The sequence below is a fragment of the Mastigoproctus giganteus genome, chromosome 14, assembly GCF_048544385.1.
Source record: "Mastigoproctus giganteus isolate SK-2022 chromosome 14, ASM4854438v1, whole genome shotgun sequence".
Classification (NCBI taxonomy): Eukaryota; Metazoa; Arthropoda; class Arachnida; order Uropygi; family Thelyphonidae; genus Mastigoproctus; species Mastigoproctus giganteus.
The window spans coordinates 11101598-11114820 of record NC_143588.1 but is presented as its reverse complement, the minus strand read 5'-3'; the positions used below and the strand labels follow the sequence as shown (position 1 = coordinate 11114820).

At 37.0% G+C, this 13223-nt stretch overlaps 1 protein-coding gene across 1 annotated transcript in view; it reads left to right on the top strand.

The window, feature by feature from the left end:
* Nucleotides 1-13223, top strand: part of Cdc37 (cell division cycle protein 37) — a 301191-nt gene that overhangs the window by 100465 nt on the left and 187503 nt on the right. The window contains exon 5 of the mRNA XM_090389100.1: nt 4367-4432. Within this exon, the coding sequence (XP_090245226.1) occupies nt 4367-4432 (66 nt within the window). The remainder of the gene's footprint in view (nt 1-4366; nt 4433-13223) is intronic.

Sequence of the window (13223 nt, the reverse complement as noted above, 5' to 3'; positions counted from 1 at the left end):
CCAGACTCACCACAAATATTTTGCGAAACCAAGTTATTCCTGTTTTTAAATCTTTGGAGCCAGCCACTGCTGCATTTGAAGTGATTAATCCCATGTTGCTGAGCTAGATAAAAAGTGTTGTTTCAAGCTTCTCGTGTTTTGCACCATGAATTCGTTTCCTGTTTTTCATCACTGCTCCAGTGTCAGGCACTTCAAGTCTTTTTCGGTTTTTCAGTATTGTAGATAAAGTAGGTAAAGGGATGTTGTGTTCCTTTGCAATGTCCGTTTTGCTTCTTTCCTATCGGCCTCTTGTATAATTTTTAGCTTAATTTCCAAGCTTAATTCTGTCTGTCTACGTTTTGTCGCCATTAGACTGCTAGATAAGATTTAATATAAACAAATTTTAAATTAATTTAAAGACACAAGTTCCAAAAAAGATGTCAGCTCAGATAAAATGGTACAAAAAATAGATTGCTGTATATGATAGCAAAAGGCTCTTTGAACTGGGGTAACAATTGCAACTGACCTTATTCCCGTGGAGAGCGAGGGAGTGCATGTAAACAACTTAGAAAACTTTTTATTCTTTTATTAATTTAACAACTCGTCCTTCAGAAAGATGTTTTTCAGAGTGCACTTGATTTTGTATACTTTTGTTTACACAAAACTAATTTCTGACAAGTCGGTGCCATCCTTCGGGAAGTAGGGAGCCAGGTGGCTGGGGGAATAATCACATCGCTCTGCCAAGATTTGTATTAAACGTACAAAATGACAATATTTATTTCTCTTGGGGTGAAAAAGAACTTTGTAATACATATTAACTGAATTTTGTAATAAACAAATATATTTACATAGAAAAGCCTATCCTTTCGCAGGGGAATGGTATGTGCTTCATATAAACGAGTACTTTGTATATACCGAGTTTGTTAACGAGATTTTACTGTATATGTGGTATCTATGCCTTGTCTTTCCAGTGCCCGAAACATTGCCTTATGCTGTTTGGAGTCAAATGCCATTTCATAATCCACAAATGCCAGTCATAATGGTGCTTTATCATTTGCTTTTCATTAGCTGTGATATTACATGAAGGTGATCCATAGTTGAGAATCCTGTCCTAAAGCCAGCTTGCTCTTTCAGTTGATTCTCATCAAGTATTCTTTCTAATCTATTAGTAATGACCCTTGTGAACAACATGTAGATGTGGGATAACAAGCTAATTGGTCTATAATTTCCAATTTCTGATTTATCTCCTTTCTTATGCAGCAAAATTATGATTGCATTATTCCACTCCTTAGGCGTCATGCCTTTTCTAATCCATTTTATGAAGAGTCTTGCCAGTTTGTGTCATGTCTCTTCCTCCCAATTTTAACAACTCTACAGTAATTTCATCTTCCCCCGGGGCTTTCTGATTCTTCATTTTCTTCAACACATGTTCTATCTCATCAGGAAGGATATCGGGTACATTGTATGTGTTACTAATTTGTGATCCATCTTCCCCACTGCTGGCATCATTCTCCTCATTACTCTACAGTTTCATTTGTCTTTCTGTATTACCGCTCATGGCTGCTGATTTAAATCCTTTGTTTTCCTGTAATGCCTGTTGTATTTTTCTTGTGTTATATGAGAAATCTTATGTCCTCTCTGAGTCTCTTTCTAATGGCTTTGCATAACTCAGTACACTCAATTTTATCCTTGTCTCGTTTATCTTGCTCTTCATTTGTTGTCTTCGGTTCATCATGACAAGTGTTTCTTGACTAATGTTTTCTTCTTTGGCTTTCTTTTTACCTATAGGTTTCTTGGGCTTTATCACTTTCAGAAAGTTGTAGTATTCCTCATCGTTATATCTATATCTTGGTCCTGAACAATCTGCAGAAGCTCAAAAAGCAGTACTTATTGGAACTTAAGAACAAACTTGTTCTTAAGTTCCAGTACGTACTGCTTTTTCTCCACTGCTGTTATCTCCAATACCTTCATATTATTTACTCGAGTCAGTTTTTTCATTTCCTTTCGTACATCTATATTAAGTGTGCATCTTACCATTCTGTGATCACTACCAACATTTACCTTGTTCAGGATGGTAACATCATTCACGATATATATTCTGTTAGTGAGGATGAAGTCGATTTCATTAGTTGTTAATCCATTTGGGCTTTTCCACATCCACTTTCTGTTCACTCGTCTTGAAAAAAAGTGTTCATTACTGGATACCATGTAGCACCTTAAGGCATCGTAATTTCCTTTTCTGAAATTATAACTCATTTGTCCTTTGCCTTTAACTACTGCTACCTCTCTCTTCATCATCCACTATAGAACTCCTTGATCGGTTCCTGCTAATGGTTCCTGTATTGTCAGTTCTATTATGTCATCTGGTTCATGGGTGATGATGAGGTCTAGTGTTCTTTTCCCTAGTAGAAAATCATCTACTCGATTTAAAAAATTTGTCCCCATGTGGAGTTTCCTTCTCATTAGCACCAATCAATTAGAGGCAAATTAAAATCACCCATAATAAGACATTCACACTTACTTGCCCATTCAATTTGCATGTAGAGGCTCTCATCATAATATTCACAATCACCTGGCCAGCAGTTCGAATTCACTCATTTTATTGACGACACTTCTGACATTACTGTATAAACAATTAAGACTTAGTGTTCTTGTATAGTTAACTACCCTGATACACCCCTTAAAGTTATTTAAGCTTGCTTCCCTGACATTAGCTACCTGAAAAGTTCATTTGAAAAGTTTCTGCCCTCAGCACATCTTGCTAAGTTCTGTTGCAGTAACAAACAAGAACTCTTAAGGCATGTGCAAGCATTACTTTGACGAATATTATCAGATAAACACATATCTATATTATTCTTTCCCCCCAAACTAGCAGTTTCCCCAAACCTTTAAGGTATCCTCAATGATACTGGCAAAAACAAATGTACCCCATCTCTACAAAACAGATTCCTTCTACCTGCAAGTTCAGGCCAAGCTGATAAAAAATTTCCCCCCAAAAGCCTTGCAGAGTCTTTCAAGTCTGAGTTAATCCATAAAGCTTTCAGCTTATAATCCCTCCTATCGTGTCTGGGCACAATTGCAGACACATAGACATTGTGATCTAACTCGTGGAATTTCTTCAGCATCATCGTATATTTGTCTATCAAATCGTCAGATTGTGCATGCTTAATATCATTAGTCCCTACATGAATAATAATAATATTCTCTTTACTCCCCTTAAAATCTGACAATCTGTTGGTGACATAATTAATTGTTGCTTCTGGCAGACATACTCTGGTCCTAGTCCACCTATCCTTATTATTACAAAAAATATTTCCCATTTTGCTGACAATGGAGGCTCTTAATAGAACTAAATTCTTTTGAATCAGAGTAGCTTGCACTTGGTTATTCTGTTCTGTGGCCCGAATTTGGAGTGCATCACTTGGTAGATTACTAGTCTTGAGTCCCTGACACTCCCAGTTACATTATTCTCGAGCGCAAACATCCATGTTTTCAGTGACTCATTGTCCTAGCAGTGCACCAAATTTTAACTTGGTACACTCCATACAACGATGACAATAAAAAGAATCTCCAGGTGAACTATGATTATCCACTAGGTCGACCTTGGAATGCACACCACAGGTTCTGTAAAGGATAAAATCATGACTTACCTAGAAATCGCCATCACCACCTAAGTGTTCAAGGTGGATCTTGTAACAACCATTGTAAAATTTACTAAATATCAATGAAAGCAATTTTCAAAAAATTATATTTATAATATAAAAATCGAACTATTATAGGAAAAAAATATATCAAAATAAACTTTACAATATACTAAATAAATTATTTAAAAGCAATATTCAAACCTCTGCAATCCTACTCTACTCCACTAATTCCCTCGGCGCCTCCGTAGCCAGGTGGGAAGGAGCAGCAGTGCGTAGTACACGCTTCTTGATTAGACCGGGGTTCGAACCTGTCACCACCAAATACGGAGGATGCGGAAAGGTCAGGGAATGACCACCACATATCCCGGAGCAATATGGCCTTAGTTGCTAATGCTCCTAAAAACCAAATAACAAACAACAAACAAACAAACTAATTCCCTCTAATCTTTACTTCTCTGGAATTACTATGAAGAGCACCACCAAGATGCATCTGCTTGCCACAAATGAAAACAGTCAAATCAAATATAATCCACAGATATAATGACAGGACAGTCATTTGCCTTTATAATCTGTGGGAAAATCTCTTGATTTATAAACTTTTGCTTTTCAGAGTACTTTTCAAGAATGTATGGTTTTTGTAAATTGGAATGTTACTGTACTAGCATAATGAATTATTAAAACTCAATTCTTTTAGTGTATACCTTTCTGTTCTCTCCATTCCATTTTAAATAATTTTGCTTTAGGTTTTGAATAAACCAGCACCTAGAAAACAGGAACACTTCTCAGATGAAGAAAAAGAAGAAAGACAAGTAAGCTGTATATTTTTATTATTTTTTTTTTTTCAGTGGTAAAAAAAAAACAAAAAACAAATTTGTGGACCACTGCATTCTCAAATTTGTAATAATGAATTCTGTAACCATCATATTAAAAATGTTGCTGTATATTACATATTTTTTATGAAAAGTTTTAGAAGAGGAATATAGTAGCTCTTATTACATGTTTTGTTCTAATTCTTATTAAAATTTTTTCACATCGACTAAGACATTTCCAATCTCTATCCCCCCCCCCCCCTTATCAAATTAGAGGATCTGTCACAAAAAAAAAAAAAAAAAAAGTTGCAGTGAATGGCATTTTAATGAAAGTTTATCTATTAAACAAAGATATTTTTGTTTTGGACAGCTCCCCTTACTATTGGTGCCTTATACATTTCATTTGAACAAAATTAATTTGATGAAAAATTCAGTAAGAATTTTTTGTCTGAGCTCATGCATAAAATATTTACATTGGTTTACAATGGAAGGAACTGCATGTGAATGGTCATTGCTGAAACGAATAAATGAACAAGTAATAGACCAAACCAAGTTTGCTTTATTACTTGTGTATATAACTTGTTATCTAGAAAACTGTCAGATGTTGTCTGAGGTATTTCTTGGGGTGTAATATGCGTTCCGTTAATTGGGATGAAACTTTATTGTTGGAGACATGTTCATTCCAGAGAAAGAAATTAGATAAATGCCAAAATGGATGACAAGAGAAGTGGCAATTTTATTTGATCAAAATAAGCAGCATAGGATAATTACTGTCATAAGATACCAATTCGTGTGATGCCTCTGATCTTATGTAGCTGTTATGAGAGTAAAATAGAAAATTAATTAATTTATTTATTATAAACATATTGGTAATAAAAACCAGTGGAGGGAGTAATGAGAAATCACTAGTGAATAGAGATTGAGTGAAGAACAGAGACAAGGGTTCTATTTGTACATAAATACAAGAAGAGAATAGATCAGATTGGTCCCTTACAAGATTGAAGTGTTGGAATCATAGATAATACAACTAAAGTCACAGATGATTTGAACAGATATTTTTGCAGTTTGGAACAAGTTTCCATATAGTGTGGAAGCGAGTTTTTTTTTTTTTTTTTGCCGATGCTATTATAAGCTTGCAGCATTTCCAAGGAATCTAAAACTTACATGTAACACTGTGTTGAGAGAATTTCCATATTTTAAATACAGCATATGGCAAAAGGAATAAAGAAATGCCAGTAGTGTTGAGGCAAATATAAACTGAAAATTTTGAAGGGTTTGGTTAAAAAAATTTTATATTACAACTTTCACATTTTCTGTATTCCTAAATGATCAGGCTCAAATAGACAATTTTTTTCCTCCTTGCAGTGCGCGCGCGCGCACACACACACACACACACACACACACACACACACACACACACACACACACACACACACACACACACACACACACACACACACACAATGAACCCTGAAATGATGAATACAGGCAACCCTCGTATATCATTGCACTTCTACAATACGGTTTCGATTTAACATGATAAATTGCAGCAATCCTCGCACAACACGGTACTTATATAACCTGGTTAGAGAATTGCAGAAACCACACACAACACGGTATTTTTGAGCATTTGTGTGGGGAAATCTCTGCTACGGTGGAATCTCGTTAATACAAAGTTCAAGGAACCAAAATTTTCACATTTTTGTAATAACAAGGTTTGTAGTAACGAGGTCCCCAAAAGTGTCAAAATTTTACTGTTTTTTTTTTTTTTTTTTTTTTTTTGGTTCATACTGTATATCTAAGAATAATAATAATATGAAAAATAAATTAATAAAATAAATTAAAAATAAAATAAAAATAAAAGCCTTGTCGAACAATACAGTAATAGGAATAACATTTTTTTAAAGATTTTATTTTATTTGTAAGATAAGCACTATTAACAGAAATGAAAATATTGTACAGCATATATTTTGATATATACAATATTTTAGTATCACAGTAAAAAGAATTACAATCTTAATATAAAAGGAGACATATACACAGTTTTGTCCAGGTTTGCACAGTTTTGTCCTATATGCATTTTTACCTACAGCACAGACATTATCAAATGCAATACAGTAAACCCTCGATTTAATGGACTAATAGGAGAGAAGGGGTGTCCGTTAATGCCGAAAGTCCGTTAAATCGAATGTAACCTGGGGAGGCATTTTTTATTGTTCTTAATGTAAAAAAAAAAAAAAAAAGCTTTAATACAATATACAGTACAGGTGACCCCCGCTTAACGCTGATCATTCGTTCTGGAAAAACAGAGCGCTAAGTGAATCCGCGCTAGGATTTAATTTTGTACAGAAATTGAAATTTTATTGAAAGTAAATCTAAATCATGACTCAAACCAGAGCAGCAAAGCAAAGGGCTCAAGCTAATGGGAATGCTGTGGCCCAGGGGAGAACTGAGGGGGGCAGTTGTCCTCTGAATCACAGCCTTGTAAGATGCACTATTTGCTTGATGTTTGCGGAGCAGTCAAGTATGGGACATGATACTGCCATGGGGGATGTCTTTGTGTGTGTGCGATGCAAGGAGTGTAAGGAGATAAGGCGACAACTCAGTGTTGTTATGGGCCTATATGAGAGCTTGAAGGATAGGGTGGATGCCCTCGAAGGATTACAAGTGAGGGGCCCATCAAGCTCTCAGCTGCCCACACCAATGCCAGAGCTTGCACTTGGTCATCGCGGAACACAGCGGCAACCCCCAAGGCAGAATGCGCTGGTCCCAAAGGAACTAGTAGTTGTTGGTGACTCTATTGTCAGGGAAACGGGAAACATGCTTTGTAAAAAGGATAGGTGGAATAGGACCAGGGTATGTCTGCCAGGGGCAAAAGTTGATGACGTTGTAGAGCGGATATCATCTTTTAAGGGCACAAAAGGTGATATAGTTGTACACGTTGGCACTAATGACATTAAGAGTAGGAGACCGGCGGAATTACTTGACAAGTACAGGTCACTGATGAAAAAAAGCCGTGAATTAGGGTTGAAATTGAAAGTGTCTGCAATTCTGCCCAGACACGATAGGAGGGAGTATATGATGAGAGCCCTGTCAATCAATTCGGCCCTGGAAAGATTGTGCAGGGCTCAAGGGGTAGAATTTTTTTCAGCCTGGTCTGTACTTGTTAACAGGAGAGACTGCTTCTACAGGGATGGGATACACTTAAATAGAAAGGGTGCAAGAATGTTTGCTGATGCTATCGAGGCAATGTTAGGTGGGTCGGAAAACTGCTAGATTGGGGGGATACAAGGACTAATAGATTAACAGTAGCCACTGGCAGAGGTGAAAGTGATTCTTGCACTGCTTCTATTGGAATGAGCCGCAGCCTGGAAAATAAGATGCAGGATATTTCAGAGACTGCTGGGAATCATTGGGGTACAAGTAAACACATGGGTTGTGTTAGGGTAGCTAAGAAAAAGAACAGGTGCATGTATACTTGTGTGTACACCAATGCTAGGAGTTTAGTAAATAAATTTGATGAATTTGAGGTATTGCTCAAAACATCAAAGGCAGATATTGTGGGGATTTCAGAGACGTGGTGTCACACAGATATAAGAAATGCAGAACTGGAATTTGGGGAGTACAATGTCTACAGAAAGGATAGACAGGATAGGAAGGGAGGAGGGGTTATGCTATTAGTTAAAAAACACATAAAATCCAAGGAAGTGAAGCCAGTCGACATCGCTGGACAGTGCAGTGTCGAGTCAGTTTGGTGTGACATAAGCATTGGGAGATCAAAATTGAGAGTAGGAGTGTGCTATAGGCCTAATGACTCTGATGAGTATAATAAGAAACTGTTCGGAGAAATAGAGTGGGCCAGTAAATCAGAGAGTCTTATAATGGGGGATTTTAATTTCCCAGATATTGACTGGAATTTGGGGGCTGGTCACTCACACAGTAGCAAGGCTTTTGTGGATTTATTGGATGATTGTTTTCTACATCAGCATGTTCGGGAGGCAACTAGAGGGAGTAATACTCTTGATTTGATTATCAGTAGTGATTCTTCATGCATTAAGAATCTGCAGATAAATGAACCACTTGGTGGCAGTGATCACAGTGTGCTGAAGTGGGAGTTACTCAAAGAGGTAACTACCATTAGGGGTAAAGGGAAGGGGTATTGCTTTCGTAAAGGCGACTACAATGGACTGAGACAGTATTTAAATTCTATACAGTGGGATCAACTGATGATATTGCCAACAGCAAATTCAAAATGGGAAGCATTCAAAGAACTTATCGTGGAAGCTACTAGGCTTTACATACCAACTAAGAAATATTGTTCAAGGTTTAGGCCTAAATGGTTGTCAGATGAACTAATGAGGCATATGGCAGAGAAGAAAAATGCATGGGATACATACAAATTAACACGTGACACGGACGCCTATGATAGATACAAGTTGATCTGTAACCAAGTTACAAAGGAGGTTAGGCAGGCGAAGGCAGATTACGAGAGATCCTTGGCAAGGGATGCGAAGAAAAACAGCAAAGAGTTCTTTACTTATGTAAACTCTAGAAGGAAGGGGATGAATCAGATTGGTCCACTTGAGATCGATGGGTCAACTGTTGATGACCCTGCTCGGGTAGCTAACAAACTAAATGAATATTTTGCATCGACATTCACACATGAGGAGTTATTCAGCGAGGGGAATGCCAGAGGTGTATTCAACTCTAGCAGTAAGCTAGAGAATCTTGTAATAACTGAGAGCAAAGTGGAGGAGAAATTGTTGAAGATAAACACAAGAAAGGCACCTGGGGTGGATGGGATCTATCCAGTTATATTAAAGGAGGCAGCAAAGGAGGTAAGCAAACCCTTAGCCATAATTATGAGAGCTTCCTTGGACTCATGGGAGGTACCCATTGACTGGAGATGTGCAAATGTGACCCCAATTCACAAAGGGGGATCAAAGGCTGACACAAGTAATTATAGACCTGTGAGTTTAACTTCTGTTCCCGGAAAATTAATGGAGGCACTGGTGAAAGAAGCACTGCAGGATCATCTAGACAAGACTTCAGTTATAGCTAGGACACAGCATGGTTTTGTTAAGGGGAAGTCTTGCCTGACCAATTTGATCGGATACTATGATGCAGTCACAAAAGAACTGGATGCAGGGAATAACTTTGATATTATATACTTGGATCTTAGAAAGGCTTTTGATACTGTTGCACATGGAAGACTGCTGCACAAATTGGAGCAGTGTGGCATTGGAGGCAAGTTGCTGCTATGGATAAAGGGGTGGTTGAGGGGGAGAAGACAGAGAGTGGTAATCAATGGACACTGCTCATCGTGGACTAATGTTATTAGTGGAGTCCCTCAGGGTTCAGTATTGGGGCCTTTATTGTTTTCTGTATTTATAAATGATATTGATGATGGTATATCAGGCTTAATGTCCAAGTTTGCAGACGATACGAAGGTTGGCAGGGTTGTCAAGGACACTACTGACACTATGCTGCTGCAACAGGATTTGGAAAGGTTGAGCAGATGGGCTTCGAGGTGGCAAATGAAGTTTAACATTGACAAATGTAAAGTACTACATATGGGAAACAGCAACCCCAGAGCAACGTATCAACTCTGTGGTACTACACTGACAGTGGTAGAGAATGAAAGGGACCTGGGGGTGGTGGTGCAGGCAGATATGAAGTTCTCTGAGCAGTGCAGACGAGCTGCAAGAGTAGCTCATGGTGTATTGTCAATGATATATAGGAATTTTTCTAGCAGGGATAAGGAGGTGATTATTCCCTTGTATAAGGCAATGGTCAGGCCACACCTAGAGTACTGTATACAGGCCTGGAGGCCTCATTTCAGGAAGGATGTAGAGCTGCTGGAACGAGTACAGAGAAGGGCAACTAGATTGGTGAATGGGACAAAGGGGTTCTCTTACGAAGAAAGGCTTAAGTTTTGCAAATTACAGTGTCTGGAAACTAGGCACCAGCGGGGTGATCTGATAGAGGTGTACAAAGCCTTGAATGGTTTGAGCATGCTCAATGCTGATGGGATTCTTCCTCTAGCTCAGAAAAATCACCTGAGAGGGCATAAATTCAAATTGAGGAAAGACAGATGTAGGATAGATGTGCGGAAATTTGCCTTTAGCCAGCGGGTGGTTGGTGGGTGGAACAGACTTCCATCCCTTGTCGTGGAAGTTGATAGCCTAAATAAGTTTAAGGCTCAGCTGGACAGGTATTTCGAACGAACAGAGGGGTGAAGTGGAAGTGGTTATTTTTATTTATTTATGTTACTTTTTTTTTTTTTTTTTTTGGCTGATGCTGCATAAGCTTGCTTTCTTGCATCAAATGCCTCTACTAATGCTAATGCTAATGCTAAAAGTGAGCACCACTTTCCCATAAGGTAACATATGTATTTGTGAGCTGCGGTCGGTGCCATAGGATATTTCCTAATCAACAATAAACGGTAATGAAAAGATGCACAAATGTCGGTCAAAATATTTAATATTCAAATATTTGCACATATAAAATATTCTGCATTACATACGTATAATTATGTGGTAACTACTTGCGTATCAAAAGTAAACTGAAAATTCTAATTAAAATAATGAATTTAATTGATTTAATTTGATGGATGAATTTAATCATGGAAAATGTGTGGATTTTGAGTTGAACTTTGGCCCTCTTCCAAATAAACTAAAAGGGGTATTAATTTTAAATGGCCCGCAGCGTTACCACCAGGAGCGGATTAAGGTCGGTTGAGGCCCCGGGCGCAGAAGAAAATATTGGGCCCCTTAAAAAAAAGAGTGAGACAGGAAAAATAAAAATACATGTTAACCATTTTTTTAAATAAGTAAAAAATATTATGCACTATTAATGTTTTATTTCCAATAAAATTTGAATATAATATCTGTATAATATAATTAATAATAGCATAATAATAATCACAAAGTTTTGAACTAATATGTTCAACTAATTTGTTGGGGTTTTGCGTGGGCCCTTCAGAAGTCGGGGCCCAGGGCGCGTTCCCGGTGTGCCCGCCGTTAAATCCGCCTCTGGTTACCACCCAACAATAAAGTCAACTGATCCTTCGCCGCTTTGAAATTTGGCATATTTTTTGTTCTTTCAATATGAAACTTCTTTTAGGCATTCGTTTCCACAAAAGTCCCGCTTCATCTATGTTAAAAACTTGTTGAGAAATATAACACATAATACCCCTCTTCAATAATTTTAACAAGTTCTTTTTTGAAAGTTTCGGCTCCTTGATCTGCACTAGCGGCTTCTCCCTGGGTTTTAAATATATTCTACCAGCCCTTACCAATTTTAAATGGTTCCACATTTTTTTTTTTTTTTTTAGGCGAGTTTTCTTCAGATCATCATATTGGCTAATCTCTTTCTCTCTCTCTCTCTCTTTTTTTTTTTTAAATATTTAACTTAACTGACTTCTGCATTGGAATATTATCTTCAATAAAATTAGTCTTTCCATTTCAATCCTAATAGCCGTCCTAGTTTCTTGCAATGGAATAGCTATCTTTGCCGCTGATAAAATTAATTTTTTATAATTGTTCTTACAGTTAAACTTGCAAGCCCTAAAATATGGCACACATCCGCTTGTCGTTGACCGGAATCGATTCGCTTCAAAACGTCTAATTTAATTTTCAAATTCAGTCTTTTTCTTACATTTATAGTCTTCGTACTGCGCCCAGACGTTGTTGCTTTTTCATTCCTGTCGGTCATTATTAACTCTTCGAAAATATAACTGCGTTGGTTGAATTAATTATGATACAATGTTCAAGTAAACTTTCCGTTACGCACGATGTCTAATACTGTACTGAGTGATGACTAGACTTCGGATAAATGCATATAACCCAAATATTACAAGCAATATATTCGATCATTTTTTAAAATGTTGATCTCGGAACTACGTAACAAGTCACTGTACTGCAATTAAATTAGCGTGCGAGAAAATTTCACTGAGCGTGGGAAAATTCCTCAAGTCGGCGTGGGAAACGTTTTAATGCTGTTTTGCTATTCATTTTCAAGCTATCGACTCCATCAAATGAAACGATTTCGTTAAATTTGTCAAAAATGTAATCTGTAAAAGAGCATTATAGTGATCTGTGACAGCGTTATAGTCAGATACGGGTTATAATATAAGAACAGCGTTATAGCGAATCAGCGTAAAGCAAACCGCGTTATAACGGGGGCCTGCTGTACTTTACAATATTAAATTATAATAAAGAATATGTAATATTCTGTTGTAAATATAAAATGTTGCAATTTGGCCTTTGATTTATGGATATCAGAAACAGTTTGTTTTTTTACGCTGTAAATTTCGCAAACATATGCTACTGAGATGCCTTGTTCTAATTTCTCAGTTAGCTCTAATTTCTGTGCCACATTTAAGTTCACATGTTTTTTTTTTAATTCCTCTATCACTTGATGCTATTTTAAATTGTAAGGATTGCAAAATTATTTAATAAAGTCACAATTCAGAAATAACAGAAACACTTTGTACACAACCTGACTGCATGATAGCTTGAGGCAGACTGAGATTGAAACAAAGCAAGTCGGTAGACCTGCAATTTAGTGTCCCGAGTAGCGTTCAGCTCACAGGTCACTGCCTGCTCATATCTGTTATCTGTAATCTGGGAAAACAGCTATTTGAACTTGTTTTCAGAAAGAATAAAAAACAATTTCCTGAATTTGATTATAAAAATAAAAGTAAGTAATTATCAAAACAATAATAGAAATAGGCAATTATTATTAATTTTTAATTAATAATAACACTGAAGTTTTGTATAACCTAAAA